Raw genomic sequence first — 23,368 nt, forward strand, 5'->3', positions numbered from 1 at the left:
TTTCCTGATCTGTTCCGTTTTTTGCGGAACAGATCTGGACCCATTCATTTTCAATGGGTCCTGAAAAAAATCGGACAGCACAATGTCAGATTTTTTTTCAGGGCCCATTGAAAATGAATGGGTACAGATCTGGTCCAGATCTGTTCCGCAAAAAACGGAACAGATTAGGAAAGAAACAACGGACGTGTGAATGGACCCTTAATGACAGCAATGAAATGCAATGGAAAGTTTTTTTGGGGATTAAGTTAATTTTCATGGCAAAGAAGGACTATGCAATTCATCTGATCACTCTTCATAACATTCTGGAGTATATGCAAATTGCTATTATAAAAACTTAAGCAGCAACTTTTCCAATATTTATGTAATTCTCAAAACTTTTGGCCACGACTGTACATGCCCATAGCTGCCAACTGTCCCAAATTTGCTATGACTGTCCCTGATTTTTAGAGACAGTCCCAGCTAATTTGCGCTGTCCCGGGCCAAAATTGTCTTTCTGGGCGGATCTGGGGCGTTCCTGGGGGGGGCGTAGATTATATGCCTGATTTTACCAACTCAAATGTTGGTAAGTATGCATGTCCTGTACTGCCCTCTGTCTCTGTCAGGATGAGATGCTCCTTTACCCCTTCCTGATGAAGCAATGTTTTATTTTTCACTCCCTGCTTTCCTGCAGCCATTACTTTTTTAATTTTCCCGTTCACATAGCCATACGAGCATTTTTGCAAAACAAGTTGTACTTTCTAATGACACCATTTAATATTGCATAAGATGTATTGGGAAGCTGGAAAAAAAATTCCAAATGGGATGAATTTCTACTGTAAAAAAACTTTTCCTGAACTCTGGTTCGGTTCCAAGGTACTTCAAACAAAATATTATGCGAATCGACTTCGTTGTTGATGATGTTTCATCAAGTAGATTCGCTCATCCCTACTGACGATACATTTGTATAATATTTCTTGTTTTTTGAACCAGAAAAAAAACATAAAGGCCTCTTTCACACGGGCGTGAGTTTTTTTGCCTGGATAAGAGCCGGGTGCGTTGCGGGAAAATGCGCGATTTTTTCTGCGCAGGTGCAAAACATTGTCATGCGTTGCACTCGCGTGAGAAAAATCGCGCATGTTTGGTACCCAGACCCGAACTTCTTCATAGAAGTTCGGGCTTGGGATTGATGTTCTGAAGACTGTATTATTTTCCCTTATAACATGGTTATAAGGGAAAATAATAGCATTCTGAATACAGAATGCATAGTAAACCAGCGCTAGAGGGGTTAAAAAAAAATAAAAAATAATTTAACTCACCTTAGTCCACTTGCTCGCGAAGCCCGGCATCTCCTTGTGTCTCCGCTGCTGATGAACAGGACCTGGGGTGAGCTGCTCCATTAAATACAGGTTAAGGACCTTCGATGACGTCACTCCGGTCATCACATGGTACGTCACGGATCCGTTTTGACTTTACATTGAAAGTCAATGGGGGACGGATCCGTTTGAAAATTGAGCCATACTGTGTCAACTTCAAACTGATCCGTCCCCATTGACTTACATTGTAAGTCTGGACGGATCCGTTTGCCTCCGCACGGCCAGGCGGACACCCGAACGCTGCAAGCAGTGTTTCTGTGTCCGCCTGCTGAGTGGAGCGGAGGACAGACGGAGCCAGACTGATGCATTCTGAGCGGATCCGCATCCACTCAGAATGCATTAGGGCTGGACGGATCCGTTCGGTGCCGCTTGTGAGAGCCTTCAAACGGAACTCACAAGCGGAGACCCGAACGCAAGTGTGAAAGTAGCCTAACATGGCACCCCAAATAAGGAGACCTGCAGGCTGCAGCAGATATCCCATGTGACAGGAAACCCCTAACAGTTTCTGTGGGTCATGTATAAATTTATTTAATGGGGGTGTGGCATGGGAGGAGCAAGGTCAGGGAGTGGGAGGGGCCATGGTGGGTAGTGGGCGGGGTTAGGGGCCCAATTCAGATTTTTGCTATGGGGCCCAGTGATTCCTATGTACGCCTCTGCATAGCACTGAATATCACTCTACAACCCAGAGGCTTGTGTCCTGACTTCTTCATGCAAGCTTACGCTAACAATACAGATTGTAATAAGATACGTTTGTCTTCAAAAGTACTGATTTCCCATTTATTGAACAGGTTAAACAATAGCTATGCAATGTAGGATCCAGTGCATGCTCCATGACATAAATACACTCCTCAACATTTAAATTGCAACACCAAGAAGGACAAGCCCTAAAGTTATGCAAAATGAGGAAGTATCAGGCATCACCAAGGTCTGCAGATCAAATTTTCAAGCACCTAGCCCCAATCTGACATGCAGCAGGGGCATCAAAGCCAGATTAGATGCAAAGGTATTTTAGCCACATGAAACCTCAAAAATCAGATCAAGTCAAGTGGGATGATTGTGAGCTGTCTCCTGTTTATTGACGTGACAGTTATCACCCCTTGTCACAAACTGAGAGGGACTGAATCCTTGAGCTGAGGGATCTTGGTTTTATCACTCTGCAAGTCGCTATGCTCCTGTGCCATGATATCGGCACTGTTCAAAGTTGCATGTCCAGGTGGTTGAGAGAACAACAAGAAGTGCACAAAATGGCACGTAGTGATCCATTCTATACTGAAAGTGAAATAGGATGTCACATCCCAAGCCTAAGGTGGAAAACAGTTTCTACACAAACCATCAGAAGGCTTTTGCACAACATTGGGCCATGAGCCACACATTAAGCTACAGGTGCTCCACTGACCTCACGTCACTGCTCTTAAAGGCTATCATGGTGTACGGCATAATGAAGGCTGAAATGAGTCCTGCTTTGGTCTGGAGAGCACTTGGGCAACACCATGAAGAGGCCTTCATAAGAGAACATCACATTGGTCTTCCTAATGGGATTATGGTCTGGGGTGGATTATGTACCCCTCTGGTCTTCATTTCGGGTATACTAACAGCTTGGTGTTACAGGTCCTGGAACTAGTTGTGTGGCCATTTCTCCAAAGTTTTCCAGGAGCAGTTTTTCACCAGGCTGCATGTTACTACTATGCCCTGCAGCATGGGACTTGTCTCCTGTCGAGCACATTTGGGACATTGCAAAGGGAGCTGGCAGCAACGGATCTGATGATTTGCATGCCCAAGTGCATTTAGCATAGCAGAACAAACAACCATAAATAACCTCATTGACAGTATGCCAGGGTGTGTAAGTGTGTATTGCTGCACATGGTGCTAGTACTCGATGCTGAATAATGTTGTTGATTATTTTGTTTTAATTTTTTCATCCTTTAAAATCCTCTATAATTTCATGACTCTTCCATCTTGGTGTTGAAATTTCAATGTTGAGTATATAAAAATATCCCATCAAGATGTCAAGAAAACAACACTGTCTTCTACCTGCAAAGCAGGGAATGGAGCTCGTTGCTGTCTTTTTGATGAGTCTCCAGAGCATTAGAACAGCAGGAGAATACATGATGGACCAGAATGTCAAAGTGCTTAGGAGGGGCAGCAAAATGGTTGACTGGTATAAACAGTAATGCAACAACCCCATTGAGTTCATGCTGCAGGAAATCTTTATGTATCCAGTTCACAGCAGCATGATGGCTATTAGAAGCAGTAGAGAAAATAAAGGTTCATGGATGTTCCCCATCAGTAGACCGCTGTGTCCTCCCATAGATGCCTCTCTGACAGGCGCTTCTCTTATATTTAGGAAGTTCATCCCTTGTGTCAGAAGTTAGGTCTCCACACTCTGTAGATGTTTCATTTGGTCTATGGCATCATGGCTTTTTGATTTCTTTTGGCCATTGACTGGTAAGGTTTTCTTAGATGACCTATGGATAAAAAAAATAAATATCTGTAAGTATACATAGGAATCCTTAAATAGGAAGGTCACGTAGCACTCGCGAGTCTAGCTATTCCCATCTCTCCTTCCACCGTAGGTCCAACACTGGCGCCTTGTCCAGTTAACCAGAGGTCATGTGGCCCCGCTTCTATCAAAATTCATGTGTCACACCTTTCGGACATACAGTCATGTGAAAAAATTAGGACACCCTTTGAAAGCATGTGGTTTTTTGTAACATTTTTAATAAAAGGTTATTTCATCTCCGTTTCAACAATACAGAGAGATTAAAGTAATCCGACTAAACAAAGAAAACTGAAGAAAAGTCTTTTCAAGATCTTCTGTAAATGTCATTCTACAAAAATGCCTATTCTAACTGAGGAAAAAGATAGGACACCCTTGCCCCTAATAGCGAGTGTTACCTCCTTTGGCTGAAATAACTGCAGTGAGACGGTTCTTGTAGCCATCTACCAGTCTTCGACATCGGTCTGAGGAAATTTTACCCCACTCCTCAATGCAGAACTTTTTCAGCTGTGAGATGTTTGAGGGGTTTCTTGCACGTACAGCCCTTTTCAAGTCACCCCACAGCATCTCAATGGGATTCAAATCTGGACTTTGACTTGGCCATTCCAGGACTCTCCATTTCTTCTTTTTCAGCCAATCTTTGGTTGATTTACTAGTATGTTTTGGGTCATTGTCATGTTGCATGGTCCAGTTCCGCTTCAGCTTTAATTTTCTAACTGATGGTCTCACATGTTCTTCAAGCACCTTCTGATACACAGTAGAATTCATCGTGGATTCTATGATGGTGAGCTGACCAGGTCCTGCTGCAGCAAAGCAGCCCCAAACCATGACACTTCCACCTCCATGCTTCACAGTTGGTATGAGGTTCTTTTCTTGGAATGCTGTGTTTGGTTTACGCCAAACATGTCCTCTGCTGTTGTGTCCAAATAATTCAATTTTGGACTCATCTGTCCAAAGAACATTATTCCAGAAGTCCTGGTCTTTGTCAACTTTATCTCTGGCAAATGTCAGTCTGGCCTCGATGTTTCTCTTGGAAAGCAAAGGTTTCCTCCTTGCACACCTCCCATGCAAGTTAAACTTGTACAGTCTCTTTCTGATTGTAGAGGCATGTACTTCTACATCAACAGTAGCCAGAGCCTGCTGTAGTTCTCGAGATGACACTTTAGGGTTTTTGGAGACCTCTTTTAGCATCTTGCGGTCTGCTCTTGGGGTGAACTTGCTGGGGCGACCAGTCCTGGGCATGTTGGCAGTTGTTTTGAAAGCCCTCCACTTGTAGACTATCTTCCGGACAGTGGAATGGCTGATTTCAAAATCTTTTGAGATCTTTTTAAATCCCTTCCCAGACTCATAGGCTGCTACAATCTTTTTTCTGAAGTCCTCTGACAGCTCTTTTGCTCTCACCATGGTGCTCACTCTCACTTCAACAGTCAGGAGCACACCAAACTAAATGTCTGAGGTTTAAATAGGGCAAGCCTCATTCAACATGCAGAGTAACGATCTACTAATTATGTGCACCTGGTGTGATATACCTGTGTGAGATCTGAGCCAATTTAAGAGGGAATACATGTGAGGGTGTCCTATCTTTTTCCTCAGTTAGAATAGGCATTTTTGTAGAATGACATTTACAGAAGATCTTGAAAAGACTTTTCTTCAGTTTTCTTTGTTTAGTTGGATTACTTTAATCTCTCTGTATTGTTGAAACGGAGATGAAATAACCTTTTATTAAAAATGTTACAAAAAACCACATGCTTTCAAAGGGTGTCCTAATTTTTTCACATGACTGTATCCTATCAGTGCTCCAGATGGCGACCAAAATGGTCGCCAATGCGACTTCGAATTTTCAAGTGGCGACAAGACTTTTTAGTCTTGTCGCCATTTGCGACTAGACCCGCCGCCGCAGCTCTGCAGTTGAATACAGCGGTGTGGCACAGGAGATGATAGTTCTCTGCCCCACCGCCGATGTTCTTCTCAGCAGCGCAGTGGAGAAGGAGTCTCTCCCTCCCCACTGTGCTGCTGCTGCCGCCGCCGCCGCCTGTAAGAAGAGAGATGGGAGGAGGAGGGGCTGTGGCCACTGCGCCACCAATGAAGATAACTGACCTGTTAATACAAATACAGGAGTGTGGCCACGTATACTCAGGCTCGGACTGGCCTACTGGCGAGGCAGGGGATTCCTCGGTGGGCACCCAGTCTCCTGCGCCCGGAGATAAGACGGAGGAGTAATTAATTCTCTTGTTTCTCAGGAGTGATAATTATTGTAGCCACTAGGTGGCAGTATCACACAGTGATGCAGCCTCCTACTGGTGTAAATTGTACAGGAGGCCCGCAGTATCTTCTAAGCCAGTCAGGGCCGTCTTTAATATTGATTGGACCCTGGGCAAGAATTTACTTGGGCCCCCTGATCCTGCTTTCCCACACCCTAGCATGCAATCACACCCTTCACCACAACACACACACAAAAAAAAATCCACACATCTCGTAGGGTAGTAAACTTTAATAATGATATGATGAGTGGCCACTAGAGGTGTTCTTTGGCAGTAATGATGTAAATACTGCCTTTTTTTCTGAAAAGGCAGTGTTTACATTTAAAAGCTTGCAGAGACATGTTATAGACACCAGAACTCTTCTTTGTACCAGTTTGTAACTCGTCTTTATGATTAGTGCAATTGTCTGTATTATGTATGTGCACCCCTTTTTATATGTACAGCGCTGTGGAATGAATGGCGCTTTAATAATAAATAATAATAATACAGCGCCACATACCTCTTACATCCAGTGACGTCTCTTTGATGTAGATGTTCTCTTTCCTCATCTTCTCCTTTCAGACCTTCAGACCAGATCACCATTTTTCAGTCATTTCTTGTCGCTGCAGTTGGACAAACAAAATCTTAGTTTACTACTTTTCCATCATCCTCCCATCTTCTGGACAAATCATCCTACCGCCCCCAATACTGTGCCGCTGTGCTCCACAATACTATACTGCAGAAACATATAAACCCCCTGATAATAGTAGTACCATGCAGATAGTGCCCTTCAATAATTATTGGCACACAGTGCCCTAAAATAACTGCACCCAGCAAATAGTGCCCCTGACACTAATAGTGTAAACATAACGTCCCCCAAAAATAATTGTGGTAAGCTGATACTGTGCCAAGGTGCCCCCACAGTAATAGTGCTCCCAAAAGTCCCACCAATAGGAATAATTCTCTGCTAGAGCACACATGGTAGTAATAGTGCTCCTACAGTGTCCCCACTGTGCCCCAGAAGTAATAATGCTCCCATAGTGCCCATAGTAATTATGTTCCTCATAGACCCCCAGTATTAATAAAACCCATCATAATGCCCCCCCGTAGTAATAATTCTCCTTATAATGTGCCAGTGCAAAAAATACCCCCTTTTAATGCCCCCAGTTGAGCTAATGTCCCCATAGTGCCCCCATAATGTGGCAATATAAAATGCCCCTATATAGTGCCCCCAGTAAATGCCCTATAGTGCTCCTCTCCCCCTTCTCGCTAGTGCCCCCCCATAATGTACCAGTATAAAATGACCCATATATAGTGCCCCAGTAGATGCCCCCAGTGTCCCCCATAATTTGCAAGTATAAAATACCCCTTCTTAGTGCCCCCATAGATGAGCCCATAGTACTCCTCTCTCCCCTTCAACATAGTACCCACCATAATGTGCCCAAGTATAAACTACCCCTATACAGAGCTCCCCATATATAATACCCCCTCTTTGTAGCCTCAGTAGAAGCCCCCATAGTGTTCCTCTCCCCCCTTCCCCCATATAAAATACCCCTTCTTTGTGGCCTCAGTAGATTCCCCCAATAATGTGCCAGTAATAAGTGCCCCCATAGATGACCCATAATGCCACCCAATAATGTGCCAGTAAAAAGTGCCGCCTGTAAGAAGTGCCCCATAGACGCCCCCACAGTGCCCCCCAATAATGTGCCAGTAAGATGTGCCCCCATAGATGCCCCCCAATAATGTGCCAGTAACAAGTGCCCCATAGATGCCCCCAATCATGTTCCAGTAACAAGTGCCCCCATAGATGCCCCCAATAATGTGCTAGTAACAAGTACCCCCATAGATGCCCCCAATCATGTGCCAGTAAGAAGTACCCCTATAGATGACCCCAAATCATGTGCCAATAACAAGTGCCCTCATAGATGTCCCCAATCATGTGCCAGTAACAAGTTCCCCCTCAATCATGTGCCAGTAACAAGTGCCCCCAAAGATGCCCCCCAATCATGTTCCAGTTACAAGTACCCCCATAGATTCCCACCAATCATGTGCCAGTAACAAGTACCCCTATAGATGCCCCCCAATCATGTGCCACTAACAGGTGCACCCATAGATGCCCCCCAATCATGTGCCAGTAACAGGTGCTCCCATAGATGCCCCCCAATCATTTGCCAATAACAAGTGCCCCCATAGATGCCCCCAATTATGTGCCAGTAACAAGTGCCCCCATAGATGCCCCCCAATAATGTGCCAGTAACAAATGCCCCCCAATCATGTGCCAGTAACAAGTGCCCCCATAGATGCCCCCCAATCATGTGCCAGTAACAGGTGCCCCCATAGATGCCCCCCAATCATGTGCCAATAACAAGTGCCCCCATAGATGCCCCCCAATCATGTGCCAGTAACAGGTGCCCCCATAGATGCCGCCCTAATCATGTGCCAGTAGTAGTACCATATAAAAAAAAGAAACACTTATACTTACCTCCATCAGGCTGGCAGTGATGTGATGCAGGCATCTTTCGGCCTGTGTCCCACGCTGTATGGCTCAGGCGGCAGGCTTAGTGCCTGCAGCTTATCAGAGGAACGAGGAAGGGAGACGCCTCTCCCTCCCCTGCCCCGCCGCAGCACTTCCATCTGTATCGCTGTCCTGAGGAAAGCGATACAGATGACTATGGAGATGAGCGCTTCCACAACACCAGTGGCCAGCGGGGCTCAAGAGGCAGCTGCCTTTTGCCCCGCGTTAAAGACGGTCCTGAAGTCAGTGATGCCCAACCTACGACCCGCGGGCCACAACCCGGCCCGCGAAGCTGTGTCATGCGGCCCGTGCAGTGACTGACCGCGGAGCATGCGCACAGTTGCAGAAGAGACGCGCCTGCGCCGCCATTCCTAATTATACTGTCGGGCAGTACTATTATTAGTTTTGCGGCGACTGAAGAACCCATCTCCCCACACCCACCGATACAGACCCCCTCTGGACCTCAGCCTGGCATAAGAGCATGTCTAGGGAAAAGGTGAGGACGAGTCAGATGGGAGCCGGAGGTGTATGGAGAATGTGACTGGCGAGGTGTGGTAGTGGTGGAAGTGATTGGACCTGAGCCTATTTCTTAATATGTGATTGCTATGTCTGGTGCCCGTGTGAGAGGACTCATAATATTGCACCATAAGGCATTTCTAGAGAGAGTTTCCTGCATTCCACTCCTTAGTCTTGCTATGCCCAGAAATGTGCCACCTTCACAGTAAACAACAAAATGAGCCCTAGGTTGGAGCACTCGGGATGAAAATTCACTTATTATTAGGGATGAGCGAACTCGAACTGTATAGTTCGGGTTCGTACCGAATTTTGGGGTGTCCGTGACACGGACCCGAACCCAGACATTTTCGTAAAAGTCCGGGTTCGGGTTCGGTGTTCGTCGCTTTCTTGGCGCTTTTGTGACGCTTTCTTGGCGCTTTTTGAAAGGCTGCAAAGCAGCCAATCAACAAGCGTCATACTACTTGCCCCAAGAGGCCATCACAGCCATGCCTACTATTGGCATGGCTGTGATTGGCCAGAGCACCATGTGACCCAGCCTCTATTTAAGCTGGAGTCACATAGCGCCGCCCGTCACTCTGCTCTGATTAGCGTAGGGAGAGGTTGCGGCTGCGACAGTAGGGCGAGATTAGGCAGATTAACTCCTCCGAAGGACTTGATTAATCGATCGATCTGCAGCTGTGCATCATTGAGCTGCTGAAATTCAATTGCTCACTGTTTTTAGGCTGCCCAGACCGTTTGTCAGTCACATTTTTCTGGGGTGATCGGCGGCCATTTTGTGTCTTGTGGTGCGCCAGCACAAGCTGCGACCAAGTGCATTTAACCCTCAATGGTGTGGTTGTTTTTTGGCTAAAGCCTACATCAGGGTGAAGCTGTCACACCAAGTGCATTTAACCAGCAATAGTCTGTTTATTTTTTGGCCATATACTACATCAGGGGCAAGCTGCGCCTGTCACCAAGTGCATTTAACCCTCAATGGTGTGGTTGTTTTTTGGCTAAAGCCTACATCAGGGTGAAGCTGTCACACCAAGTGCATTTAACCAGCAATAGTCTGTTTATTTTTTGGCCATATACTACATCAGGGGCAAGCTGCGCCCGTCACCAAGTGCATTTAACCCTCAGTAGTGTGGTTGGTCAAGCTATCACACCAAGTGCATTTAACCAGCAATAGTCTGTTCATTTTTTGGCCATATACTAAATCAGGGGCAAGCTGCGCCCGTCACCAAGTGCATTTAACCAGCAATAGTCTGTTCATTTTTTGGCCATATACTACATCAGGGGCAAGCTGCGCCCGTCACCAAGTGCATTTAACCCTCAGTAGTGTGGTTGGTCAAGCTGTGACACCAAGTGCATTTAACCAGCAATAGTCTGTTTATTTTTTGGCCATATACTACATCAGGGGCAAGCTGCGCCCGTCACCAAGTGCATTTAACCCTCAGTAGTGTGGTTGGTCAAGCTATCACACCAAGTGCATTTAACCAGCAATAGTCTGTTCATTTTTTGGCCATATACTAAATCAGGGGCAAGCTGCGCCCGTCACCAAGTGCATTTAACCAGCAATAGTCTGTTCATTTTTTGGCCATATACTACATCAGGGGCAAGCTGCGCCCGTCACCAAGTGCATTTAACCCTCAGTAGTGTGGTTGGTCAAGCTGTGACACCAAGTGCATTTAACCAGCAATAGTCTGTTTATTTTTTGGCCATATACTACATCAGGGGCAAGCTGCGCCCGTCACCAAGTGCATTTAACCCTCAGTAGTGTGGTTGGTCAAGCTATCACACCAAGTGCATTTAACCAGCAATAGTCTGTTCATTTTTTGGCCATATACTAAATCAGGGGCAAGCTGCGCCCGTCACCAAGTGCATTTAACCAGCAATAGTCTGTTCATTTTTTGGCCATATACTACATCAGGGGCAAGCTGCGCCCGTCACCAAGTGCATTTAACCCTCAGTAGTGTGGTTGGTCAAGCTATCACACCAAGTGCATTTAACCAGCAATAGTCTGTTCATTTTTTGGCCATATACTAAATCAGGGGCAAGCTGCGCCCGTCACCAAGTGCATTTAACCAGCAATAGTCTGTTCATTTTTTGGCCATATACTACATCAGGGGCAAGCTGCGCCCGTCACCAAGTGCATTTAACCCTCAGTAGTGTGGTTGGTCAAGCTGTGACACCAAGTGCATTTAACCAGCAATAGTCTGTTCATTTTTTGGCCATATACTACATCAGGGGCAAGCTGCGCCCATCACCAAGTGCATTTAACCAGCAATAGTGTGGTTATTTTTTGGCCATATCCCAGTCTAATTCTGTCACTAAATCCATACCGGTCACCCAGCGCCTAAATACTAGGCCTCAAATTTATATCCCGCTAAATCTCTCGTTACCGCTGTACTGTTGTGGCTGGGCAAGTTATTTAGTGTCCGTCAAAGCACATCTTTTGTTCTGGGTTGAAATACAATTCCCAATTTAGCAATTTCATAATTTAGTGGTTTCTGCTATATCAGAGCTATTTGAAATCTATCCCTAAAAGGGTATATAATATTCAAGGTGCACATAGGGTCATTCAGAATAACTTCACACACACGCTACTGTGCATTTCCAAGTCCAATTCTGTTAGTAAATCCATACCGGTCACCCAGCGCCTAAATACTAGGCCTCAAATTTATATCCCGCTAAATCTCTCGTTACCGCTGTCCTGTTGTGGCTGGGAAAGTTATTTAGTGTCCGTCAAAGCACATTTTTTGTTCTGGGTTGAAATACAATTCCCAATTTAGCAATTTCATAATTTAGTGGTTTCTGCTATATCAGAGCTATTTGAAATCTATCCCTAAAAGGGTATATAATATTCAAGGTGCACATAGGGTCATTCAGAATAACTTCACACACACACTACTGTGCATTTCCAAGTCTAATTCTGTCACTAAATCCATACCGGTCACCCAGCGCCTAAATACTAGGCCTCAAATTTATATCCCGCTGAATTTGAATACAATACATTGGGCCAAATAATATTTTTGTTGTTGTGGTGAACCATAACAATGAGGAAAACATCTAGTAAGGGACGCGGACGTGGACATGGTCGTGGTGGTGTTAGTGGACCCTCTGGTGCTGGGAGAGGACGTGGCCGTTCTGCCACATCCACACGTCCTAGTGTACCAACTACCTCAGGTCCCAGTAGCCGCCAGAATTTACAGCGATATATGGTGGGGCCCAATGCCGTTCTAAGGATGGTAAGGCCTGAGCAGGTACAGGCATTAGTCAATTGGGTGGCCGACAGTGGATCCAGCACGTTCACATTATCTCCCACCCAGTCTTCTGCAGAAAGCGCACAGATGGCGCCTGAAAACCAACCCCATCAGTCTGTCACATCACCCCCATGCATACCAGGGAAACTGTCTCAGCCTCAAGTTATGCAGCAGTCTCTTATGCTGTTTGAAGACTCCGCTGGCAGGGTTTCCCAAGGGCATCCACCTAGCCCTTTCCCAGCGGTGAAAGACATAGAATGCACTGACGCACAACCACTTATGTTTCCTGATGATGAGGACATGGGAATACCACCTCAGCATGTCTCTGATGATGACGAAACACAGGTGCCAACTGCTGCGTCTTTCTGCAGTGTGCAGACTGAACAGGAGGTCAGGGATCAAGACTGGGTGGAAGACGATGCAGGGGACGATGAGGTCCTAGACCCCACATGGAATGAAGGTCGTGCCACTGACTTTCACAGTTCGGAGGAAGAGGCAGTGGTGAGACCGAGCCAACAGCGTAGCAAAAGAGGGAGCAGTGGGCAAAAGCAGAACACCCGCCGCCAAGAGACTCCGCCTGCTACTGACCGCCGCCATCTGGGACCGAGCACCCCAAAGGCAGCTTCAAGGAGTTCCCTGGCATGGCACTTCTTCAAACAATGTGCTGACGACAAGACCCGAGTGGTTTGCACGCTGTGCCATCAGAGCCTGAAGCGAGGCATTAACGTTCTGAACCTGAGCACAACCTGCATGACCAGGCACCTGCATGCAAAGCATGAACTGCAGTGGAGTAAACACCTTAAAACCAAGGAAGTCACTCAGGCTCCCCCTGCTACCTCTTCTGCTGCTGCCGCCTTGGCCTCTTCTGCTGCTGCCGCCTCGGCCTCTTCCTCCGCCTCTGGAGGAACGTTGGCACCTGCCGCCCAGCAAACAGGGGATGTACCACCAACACCACCACCACCACCTCCGTCACCAAGCGTCTCAACCATGTCACACGGCAGCGTTCAGCTCTCCATCTCACAAACATTTGAGAGAAAGCGTAAATTCCCACCTAGCCACCCTCGATCCCTGGCCCTGAATGCCAGCATTTCTAAACTACTGGCCTATGAAATGCTGTCATTTAGGCTGGTGGACACAGACAGCTTCAAACAGCTCATGTCGCTTGCTGTCCCACAGTATGTTGTTCCCAGCCGCCACTACTTCTCCAAGAGAGCCGTGCCTTCCCTGCACAACCAAGTATCCGATAAAATCAAGTGTGCACTGCGCAACGCCATCTGTAGCAAGGTCCACCTAACCACAGATACGTGGACCAGTAAGCACGGCCAGGGACGCTATATCTCCCTAACTGCACACTGGGTAAATGTAGTGGCAGCTGGGCCCCAGGCGGAGAGCTGTTTGGCGCACGTCCTTCCGCCGCCAAGGATCGCAGGGCAACATTCTTTGCCTCCTGTTGCCACCTCCTCCTTCTCGGCTTCCTCCTCCTCTTCTTCCACCTGCTCATCCAGTCAGCCACACACCTTCACCACCAACTTCAGCACAGCCCGGGGTAAACGTCAGCAGGCCATTCTTAAACTCATATGTTTGGGGGACAGGCCCCACACCGCACAGGAGTTGTGGCGGGGTATAGAACAACAGACCGACGAGTGGTTGCTGCCGGTGAGCCTCAAGCCCGGCCTGGTGGTGTGTGATAATGGGCGAAATCTCGTTGCAGCTCTGGGACTAGCCAATTTGACGCACATCCCTTGCTTGGCGCATGTGCTGAATTTGGTGGTGCAGAAGTTCATACACAAATACCCCGACATGTCAGAGCTGCTGCATAAAGTGCGGGCCGTCTGTTCGCGGTTCCGGCGTTCACATCCTGCTGCTGCTCGCCTGTCTGCGCTACAGCGTAACTTCGGCCTTCCCGCTCACCGCCTCATATGCGACGTGCCCACCAGGTGGAACTCCACCTTGCACATGCTGGACAGACTGTGCGAGCAGCAGCAGGCCATAGTGGAGTTTCAGCTGCAGCACGCACAGGTCAGTCGCACTACAGAACAGCACCACTTCACCACCAATGACTGGGCCTCCATGCGAGACCTGTGTGCCCTGTTGCGCTGTTTCGAGTACTCCACCAACATGGCCAGTGGCGATGACGCCGTTATCAGCGTTACAATACCACTTCTATGTCTCCTTGAGAAAACACTTAGGGCGATGATGGAAGAGGAGGTGGCCCAGGAGGAGGAGGAGGAAGAGGGGTCATTTTTAGCACTTTCAGGCCTGTCTCTTCGAAGTGACTCAGAGGGAGGTTTTTGGCAACAGCAGAGGCCAGGTACAAATGTGGCCAGCCAGGGCCCACTACTGGAGGATGAGGAGGAGGTGGAGGAGGATGAGGATGAAGCATGGTCACAGCGGGGTGGCACCCAACGCAGCTCGGGTCCATCACTGGTGCGTGGCTGGGGGGAAAGGCAGGACGATGACGATACGCCTCCCACAGAGGACAGCTTGTCCTTACCCCTGGGCAGCCTGGCACACATGAGCGACTACATGCTGCAGTGCCTGCGCAACGACAGCAGAGTTGCCCACATTTTAACCTGTGCGGACTACTGGGTTGCCGACCTGCTGGATCCACGCTACAAAGACAATGTGCCCACCTTACTTCCTGCACTGGAGCGTGATAGGAAGATGCGCGAGTACAAGCGCACGTTGGTAGACGCGCTACTGAGAGCATTCCCAAATGTCACAGGGGTACAAGTGGAAGCCCAAGGCCAAGGCAGAGGAGGAGCAAGAGGTCGCCAAGGCAGCTGTGTCAATGCCAGCTCCTCTGAGGGCAGGGTTAGCATGGCAGAGATGTGGAAAACTTTTGTCAACACGCCACAGCTAACTGCACCACCACCTGATACGCAACGTGTTAGCAGGAGGCAACATTTCACTAACATGGTGGAACAGTACATGTGCACACCCCTCCACGTACTGACTGATGGTTAGGCCCCATTCAACTTCTGGGTCTCTAAATTGTCCACGTGGCCAGAGCTAGCCTTTTATGCCTTGGAGGTGCTGGCCTGCCCGGCGGCCAGCGTTTTGTCTGAACATGTATTCAGCACGGCAGGGGGCGTCATTACAGACAAACGCAGCCGCCTGTCTACAGGCAATGTGGACAAGCTGACGTTCATAAAAATGAACCAGGCATGGATCCCACAGGATCTGTCCGTCCCTTGTCCAGATTAGACATTAACTACCTCCCCTTAACCATATATTATTGGACTCCAGGGCACTTCCTCATTCAATCCTATTTTTATTTTCATTTTACCATTATATTGCGAGGCTACCCAAAGTTGAATGAACCTCTCCTCTGTCTGGGTGCCGGGGCCTAAATATATGCCAATGGACTGTTCCAATGTTGGGTGACGTGAAGCCTGATTCTCTGCTATGACATGCAGACTGATTCTCTGCTGACATGAAGCCAGATCCTCTGTTACGGGACCTCTCTCCTCTGCCTGGATGCTGGGCCTAAATTTATGAAAATGGACTCTTACAGTGGTGGGTGACGTGAAGCCTGATTCTCTGCTATGACATGAAGACTGATTCTCTGCTGACATGAAGCCAGATTGTCTGTTACGGGACCTCTCTCCTCTGCCTGGGTGCTGGGCCTAAATATATGCCAATGGACTGTTGCAGCGGTGGCTGACGTGAAGCCTCATTCTCTGCTATGACATGCAGACTAATTCTCTGCTGACATGAAGCCAGATTGTCTGTTACGGGACCTCTCTCCTCTGCCTGGGTGCTGGGCCTAAATATATGCCAATGGACTGTTGCAGTGGTGGGTGACGTGAAGCCTCATTCTCTGCTATGACATGCAGACTAATTCTCTGCTGACATGAAGCCAGATTGTCTGTTACGGGACCTCTCTCCTCTGCCTGGGTGCTGGGCCTAAATATATGCCAATGGACTGTTGCAGTGGTGGGTGACGTGAAGCCTGATTCTCTGCTATGACATGCAGACTGATTCTCTACTGACATGAAGCCAGATTGTCTGTTACGGGACCTCTCTCCTCTGCCTGTGTGCTGGGCCTAAATATATGCCAATGGACTGTTGCAGTGGTGGCTGACGTGAAGCCTCATTCTCTGCTATGACATGCAGACTGATTCTCTGCTGACATGAAGCCAGATTCTCTGTTACGGGACCTCTCTCCTCTGCCTGGGTGCTTGGCCTAAACTTATGAAAATGGACTGTTGCAGTGGTGGGTGACGTGAAGCCTGATTCTCTGCTATGACATGCAGACTGATTCTCTACTGACATGAAACCAGATTGTCTGTTACGGGACCTCTCTCCTCTGCCTGGGTGCTTGGCCTAAACTTATGAAAATGGACTGTTGCAGTGGTGGGTGACGTGAAGCCTGATTCTCTGCTATGACATGCAGACTGATTCTCTACTGACATGAAGCCAGATTGTCTGTTACGGGACCTCTCTCCTCTGCCTGTGTGCTGGGCCTAAATATATGCCAATGGACTGTTGCAGTGGTGGCTGACGTGAAGCCTCATTCTCTGCTATGACATGCAGACTAATTCTCTGCTGACATGAAGCCAGATCCTCTGTTACGGGACCTCTCTCCTCTGCCTGGGTGCTGGGCCTAAATTTATGAAAATGGACTCTTACAGTGGTGGGTGACGTGAAGCCTGATTCTCTGCTATGACATGAAGACTGATTCTCTGCTGACATGAAGCCAGATTGTCTGTTACGGGACCTCTCTCCTCTGCCTGGGTGCTGGGCCTAAATTTATGAAAATGGACTCTTACAGTGGTGGGTGACGTGAAGCCTGATTCTCTGCTATGATATGAAGACTGATTCTCTGCTGACATGAAGCCAGATTGTCTGTTACGGGACCTCTCTCCTCTGCCTGGGTGCTTGGCCTAAATTTATGACAATGGACTGTTGCAGTGGTGGCTGACGTGAAGCCTGATTCTCTGCTATGACATGCAGACTGATTCTCTGCTGACATGAAGCCAGATTCTCTGTTACGGGACCTCTCTCCTCTGCCTGGGTTCCGGGGCCTAAATATCTGAGAATGGACTGTTCCAGTGGTGGGTGACGGGAAGCCAGATTCTCTGCTATGGGACCTCTCTCCAATTGATTTTGGTTAATTTTTATTTATTTAATTTTTATTTTAATTCATTTCCCTATCCACATTTGTTTGCAGGGGATTTACCTACATGTTGCTGCCTTTTGCAGCCCTCTAGCCCTTTCCTGGGCTGTTTTACAGCCTTTTTAGTGCCGAAAAGTTCGGGTCCCCATTGACTTCAATGGGGTTCGGGTTCGGGACGAAGTTCGGATCGGGTTCGGATCCCGAACCCGAACATTTTCGGGAAGTTCGGCCGAACTTCTCGAACCCGAACATCCAGGTGTTCGCTCAACTCTACTTATTATACAAAAGGTCATCCAGACCAAAAAAATCCCTTTAGGGGTCCCAACAAAAAAGTTTAATGTATATAAAACGAATTATTTAATTGTACCTTTAAAATTAAACCTACAGATGACAGATCATGAACAATTAAAACTATCAGGGACTGGCAATATGTCACTTGTAGTCTTGGAATTGCTGGGAGGACTGAGTGGGTGCTTTATTTATCTGTGTGTTTATGGATATTATTATCACATTGTGTTATATGGAACAGACTCACAGTAATGCTCACATGCTACCTTCCCAGTAGTAATGCACAGATGTGCCCCCTTCACAGTAGCAATACCCAGATGTGCCCCCTTCACATTAGTAATGCCCAGATGTGCCTGCTTCACAGTGGTAATGCCCAGATGTGCCCCTTCATAGTGCTAATGCCCAGATGTGCCCCCTTCACAGTGGTAATACACAGATGTGCCCCTTCACAGTGTTAATGCCCAGCTGTGTCCCCTTCACAATGGTAATGCCCATATGTGCCCCCTTCACAGTGGTAATGCCCATATGTGCCCCCTTCACAGTAGTAATGCTCACATGTGCCCCTTCACAGTGGTAATGCTCACATGTGCCCCCTTTACAGTAAAAATGCCCGGTTTCCCCCCTCTTTACAGTAAAAATGGACAGATATTTGCCCCTTTACAGAAAAAATGGACAGATATTTGCCCCTTCACAGTAGTAATGCTCACATGTGCCCCCTCACAGTGTTTGCATTTCTTTCTGGCAAAGCTACCTTGTTCTGGCCCGTAAAATTTATACCACATCTAGTGCGGGCCTCAAACGAGAAATGGTTGGGCACCACTGTTCTAAGCTTCCCAGGCTGCTGGCAGTAAAGGAGGAGAGAACATGTCTGGCCATCCCCCTGCCCTCCCTGCTGTCAGAAAACTATCTGCTGGAGAGAAGGACTCCTCTTCAGTGCTGGGCTGATTTCTCAGGTGTGTGACAGTAGTGAGCTGTAGGAGACTGTAAAGGGGAAATAGGGGATTTGTGTATAGTAGACTCAGATCTGTGTATGCGTGCTGCTCTATGCAGAGTTCCGAGTGGCATTGGGGCGCTCTGCACTAGGTCCCCCAGATGCCTCTTCTTTAGATGCACCCCCATTAGTGCCACAGCTCCAGATGCCCCCCAATGCCCCACTTTAAATGCACCCCTAATATTGCCTCTTCTCCAGTTGCCCCCCAATACCTCTGCTCCAGGATCCTCACTATTACCCTGCCTCAGGTGACCCTAATGCCTCTGCTTTAGGTGCACTCCCCATAAATGCCCCAGCTCCAGCTGACCCCACTCTAAATGCACTGCTAATATTGCCTCTTCTCTAGTTACCCCTGCTCCCCACTATTACCCTGCCTCAGGTGATTCTAATGCCTATGTTTCAGTTACGACCCTCCGTTTGTGCCCTTTTCTCACATTGCTCCTCTAGCACCTTTGCTTCGGCTTTGTTAAAGGTTATGACCTGCAAAGGGGGTTGGACTTATGACTGAAAAATTCTGCACATTGCGTCATATTGACACGTATGGTTTACATTGCGGTAGTGATGATATCCCGTATTTACAGGCATCTCTGCTGCCATTTAAAGATATACTGTTGGTGGAGTGGTGGAGGATTTAAAGGGGTTGTCCAGGTTTTCAAGTTATCCTTTCCACACCATAGGGCATAACTATATGATTAGTGGGGTCTGATTCTGCGACCCCCACTGATCCCAGGAACTGGTCCTTTTCCCTCTTTTTGATGGTGTGGCAGGCCACACATATGCCCTGCTTCTCCATTTATTCTCTTTGGGACCACTGGAAATAGCCAGCGCTGTACTCCGCCATCTCCAGCGACTCCATAGAGAATGGATGGAGAGGCAGGGCATATGCTCGACCTGCCACAAAATCAAGAAGGGGGATCAGTGGGGCTTCAGTGTTCAGACCCCCACGCATTACTTAGTTAGCCCCGATCCTGTGGATAGAGAATAACTAGAAAAGTGTAGACAGGTCCTTTAACAGGTGAGCATTTCTATTTTAGTTTGACACATATTTTGGGCCAGATTTTAAATTTTTTTCAAAATTTTTTTTACACCCAAAGAAAACCTTTAAGGATAGGGAATGTGAAAAGGTCCAACAGCTATGACATGACAGGTGATAAGTGTCTGATTGATGGGGGTCTTAAGACCCTTGTGTACATAGATTAGCGGTAATGTAATTAAATGTCTCAGTGTAACTAAATGTGTTCCAGCAGTCAGACCCCAGCAATCTGATATTTATAACCTATCCTGTAGATAGGCAATAGGTCATTATGGTAGGACAACTCTTTTAATTATAATGTAGATTATGTACAATATGAGTAGGTTAAGATGGATGTTTGGATGTTGGATGTTTTGCAGTCTGCAAATTGCGGATCCACAAAACATGGATACCGGGTGTGTGCATTCCACATTATGCGGAACAGAACAGCCGGCCTCTAATAGAACAGTACTATCCTTGTCTGTAATTCCGACAATAATAGGACATGTTCTATCATTTTGCAGAACGGCCATACGGACATACAGACACAGAATGCACACAGAGTAATTTTTTTTGTGTGGCCCCATTGATGTCACGTGAACGGTACAGACATGGAAAAAAAATAAGTTAGTGTGCAGGAGCCCTAAGGTGGGCCCCCAGAATCAGTTACACTGGTGGGCTCTAAGTACCCCAGTCCGACACTGTAGATACTAATCACTGCATTCTGGGTACACCCTACAAGACCTGTCCTTTTGCAGATGCTTTGACCCATTCATATAGCCAACACAATTTAACCCTTATAAAAGCCACTCTGAACACTACACTTGCCCATTTCTTGATTCTTCTAACATATGAACTTCAAGAACTGACTTTATTTGATGTCTGCTATATCTCACTTGATGTCTGCTATATCTCACATCTTGAAAGGTGGCATTGTAATAATAATACTAGAAAAGCTACAATTTCTGGGGATATTGTGTGAAGTGTTCTTGCCTCCACCAGTAATCTACAACTGGAGTGGGCGGAGTAACTGGGTGGAGTGGCTTGAGTAACTGTTGTGTGGTTGCAGTGGCTGGAGTAACTGGAAAGGTTGGACTGGGCAGAGTAACTTTATGGAGTAGGCAGAGTAACTGTGTGGAGTGTTTGGAGTGAGTAAAGATAGTAAACATTACACTAACCAATTGATTGATCAAATTTAAAAAGTGCACATGGCAAGCGTGATAGAGTGAGAAATGTATTTCAACTTGTATTTATTTATATAGCACATTTAATTGCAATGTTGTTGCCCAAAGTGCTTCACAGTTACATTAAAACATACATTTATAAAAACATTAGCAGCCAATTTGTGTAGGTGGGCTTGAAAATGAGGGAGTGGTGGCAGTTTAGAAATCATGTCCTGATTTTTCAGCTTACACTCTAGCTTTCGTCACTCTGCTGGCTGCTCACACACCTGGGTTCCTATGGCAACTCACTCTACAGCAAGGGCAGAGAAGAGTGGTTAAAACAAACTGCTCCAACGTGCTCACTTCACTGGCATTTGCCATCTTCAAACGGTTGTAATTTAAAAATGATAAATCCTACAGCGAAGAGCTTTATATTGTGAGAATCACAAGACCCAGACCTACATTTTGATGCATAGTAGGTCTCTGAAAATGAAGTCGCAGTTTAGAAATTGCCCTTCAAATTTGAGGTGGCTAGAGTGGAATTTCAATAAATGTCAATGGGCGGCATGAGTTGCAAACAAATGGTCATATTGTGAAAACTATCAGCACTATGGCTTAGCCATGGACATTTTTAGTGGCAGCAGGGATAGCTGAACGTTTTGATATAAGATTTGTGTAGGTGGGCTTGAACATGAGGGAGTGGTGGCAGTTTAGAAATGTCCTGATTTTTTAGCTCACACTCTAACTTTTGTCAGCTCCCACTTTAGTTCCTATGGGACCAATTTCGCCACAAAAACACAGACATTTTGTGAACCATTCGGCGAAACATTCCACAAAGTAATAGCACACCAATCGGGAACAATCCGCACGTTTCGGTATATTACTATCTATGTAGTGTAAAAACTGTGGGAGGAGTTAGGGTGGTAAATTTGGCTATAATAATAAGAATATATATGTGAGATAACAGTAAGTGGTCTTGCCATGCAAGAACACTTAATAATTGTATTCACTTCCCCTTTCAATAGTTTTTAAGGGGTTGTCCTGGATTTTATCATTGATGGCCTATCCTCAGGTTAGGCCATTAATTTTTGATTGGCAAAGGTCTGATACCCCTCACCTCCACCAATAAGCTGTTTCGGGGTAGCTCTGGCACCAGAAACTGGTGCTGGAACTGCACATCTCTGTCCATTGTGTGGTGGCTGGAGCTGGTTACTGCAGCTCTGTTCGATTCACTTCAGTAAGAGCAGGGCTGCACTAACCAGCTGTCACGGATGGTGTTGCAGAAAACAAGAAGTAACAAATAAACATCCAACTGACTTGATCCCAAACTAAGGAACAAAAGGGTGAGCCCTATTAAAGCCCTATAGCTCTCCCTGACTGCTCAGCCCATGCAAAGATCTCTGTGATAGAAAGTTGCATGTCCACGTACCTAGACTGAGTGACACCTGAAAACCCTATAATAGTGAGGGGACACGACCACCGGCTCCCTGCACTTAAAAAGGACCTTTCACTAGTATACAAACTAAAAACTAACTATACCTGTGGGCAGAGCGGCGCCCGGGGTCCCCCTGCACTTACTAGTATGCCTGGGCGCCGCTCCGTTCGCCCGGTATAGGCTCCAGTGTCTCAGCTCCGTCTGTTGTACTGGACTGATTTTTTTGTAGGAGGCGTGTCCCTTGCTGCAGTGCTGGCCAATCGCAGCGCACAGCTCATAGCCTGGCTATGAGCTGTGCGCTGCTATTGGCCAGTGCTGCAGCAAGGGACACACCTCCTACAAAAAATCAGTCTAGTACAACAGACGGAGCTGAGACACTGGAGCCTATACCGGGCAAACGGAGTGGCGCCCAGGCATACTAGTAAGTGCAGGGGGACCCCTGGGCGCCACTCTGCCCACAGGTATAGTTAGTTTTTAGTTTGTATACTAGTGAAAGGTCCTCTTTAATACGGAGGGAGTCAGGGTCACCTAGAATCAAGCCAGCAGGAAAACACGAATAAAGGGATAGACTTATCTGAGAAACCAGCAGTAGCAAACTTCTAGCAGTGAGCACAATCCACGAAGTAGTATAAACCGCAAAGTGAGGCAGTATGGGAGGGGATATAAAGGGAGGCAATCACTGCTAATAGATGACTGCTGGGAGAGGGAGAAGAGATTTTAAAGCGAAACCAAAACAAAAGAACATCATGCAGGAGGTACTGAAGAACGTCTGTTAGAACATTTCAGATATCTGGCGGTGACACCAGCACTGTCCATTACGCCATAGATGGAACTGTGTAGTTCCAACAACGACTTCTGATGCCAGAGGTTCCCCTTAAACAGCTGGTCAGCAGGGGTGTAGAGTGATATTGATGGCCTATCCTGAGAGTAGGCCATCAGTAGTAAAATCCTGGACTACCCCTTTACGGTTACGGCTGAATGGCGTAGATATGCCT

General features: G+C 47.0%; 1 protein-coding gene across 3 annotated transcripts in view; it reads right to left on the reverse strand.

Moving 5' to 3' along the window:
• Nucleotides 1-2,089: 2,089 nt before the first annotated feature.
• The window catches only part of P2RX5 (purinergic receptor P2X 5), a 134,566-nt gene continuing 113,287 nt past the window's right edge, over nucleotides 2,090-23,368 (reverse strand). For 2 of the 3 annotated variants that reach the window (XM_044286778.1, XM_044286780.1), the window contains exon 12: nucleotides 2,090-3,817. In XM_044286778.1, the coding sequence (XP_044142713.1) occupies nucleotides 3,721-3,817 (97 nt within the window). In that variant the 3' untranslated portion in view covers nucleotides 2,090-3,720. Of the gene's footprint in view, nucleotides 3,818-21,187; nucleotides 21,249-23,368 lie in introns of those variants that run through there. The other variant, XM_044286779.1, reaches the window with a different exon arrangement.

The sequence above is a fragment of the Bufo gargarizans genome, chromosome 3 (assembly GCF_014858855.1).
Source record: "Bufo gargarizans isolate SCDJY-AF-19 chromosome 3, ASM1485885v1, whole genome shotgun sequence".
Classification (NCBI taxonomy): domain Eukaryota; kingdom Metazoa; phylum Chordata; class Amphibia; order Anura; family Bufonidae; genus Bufo; species Bufo gargarizans.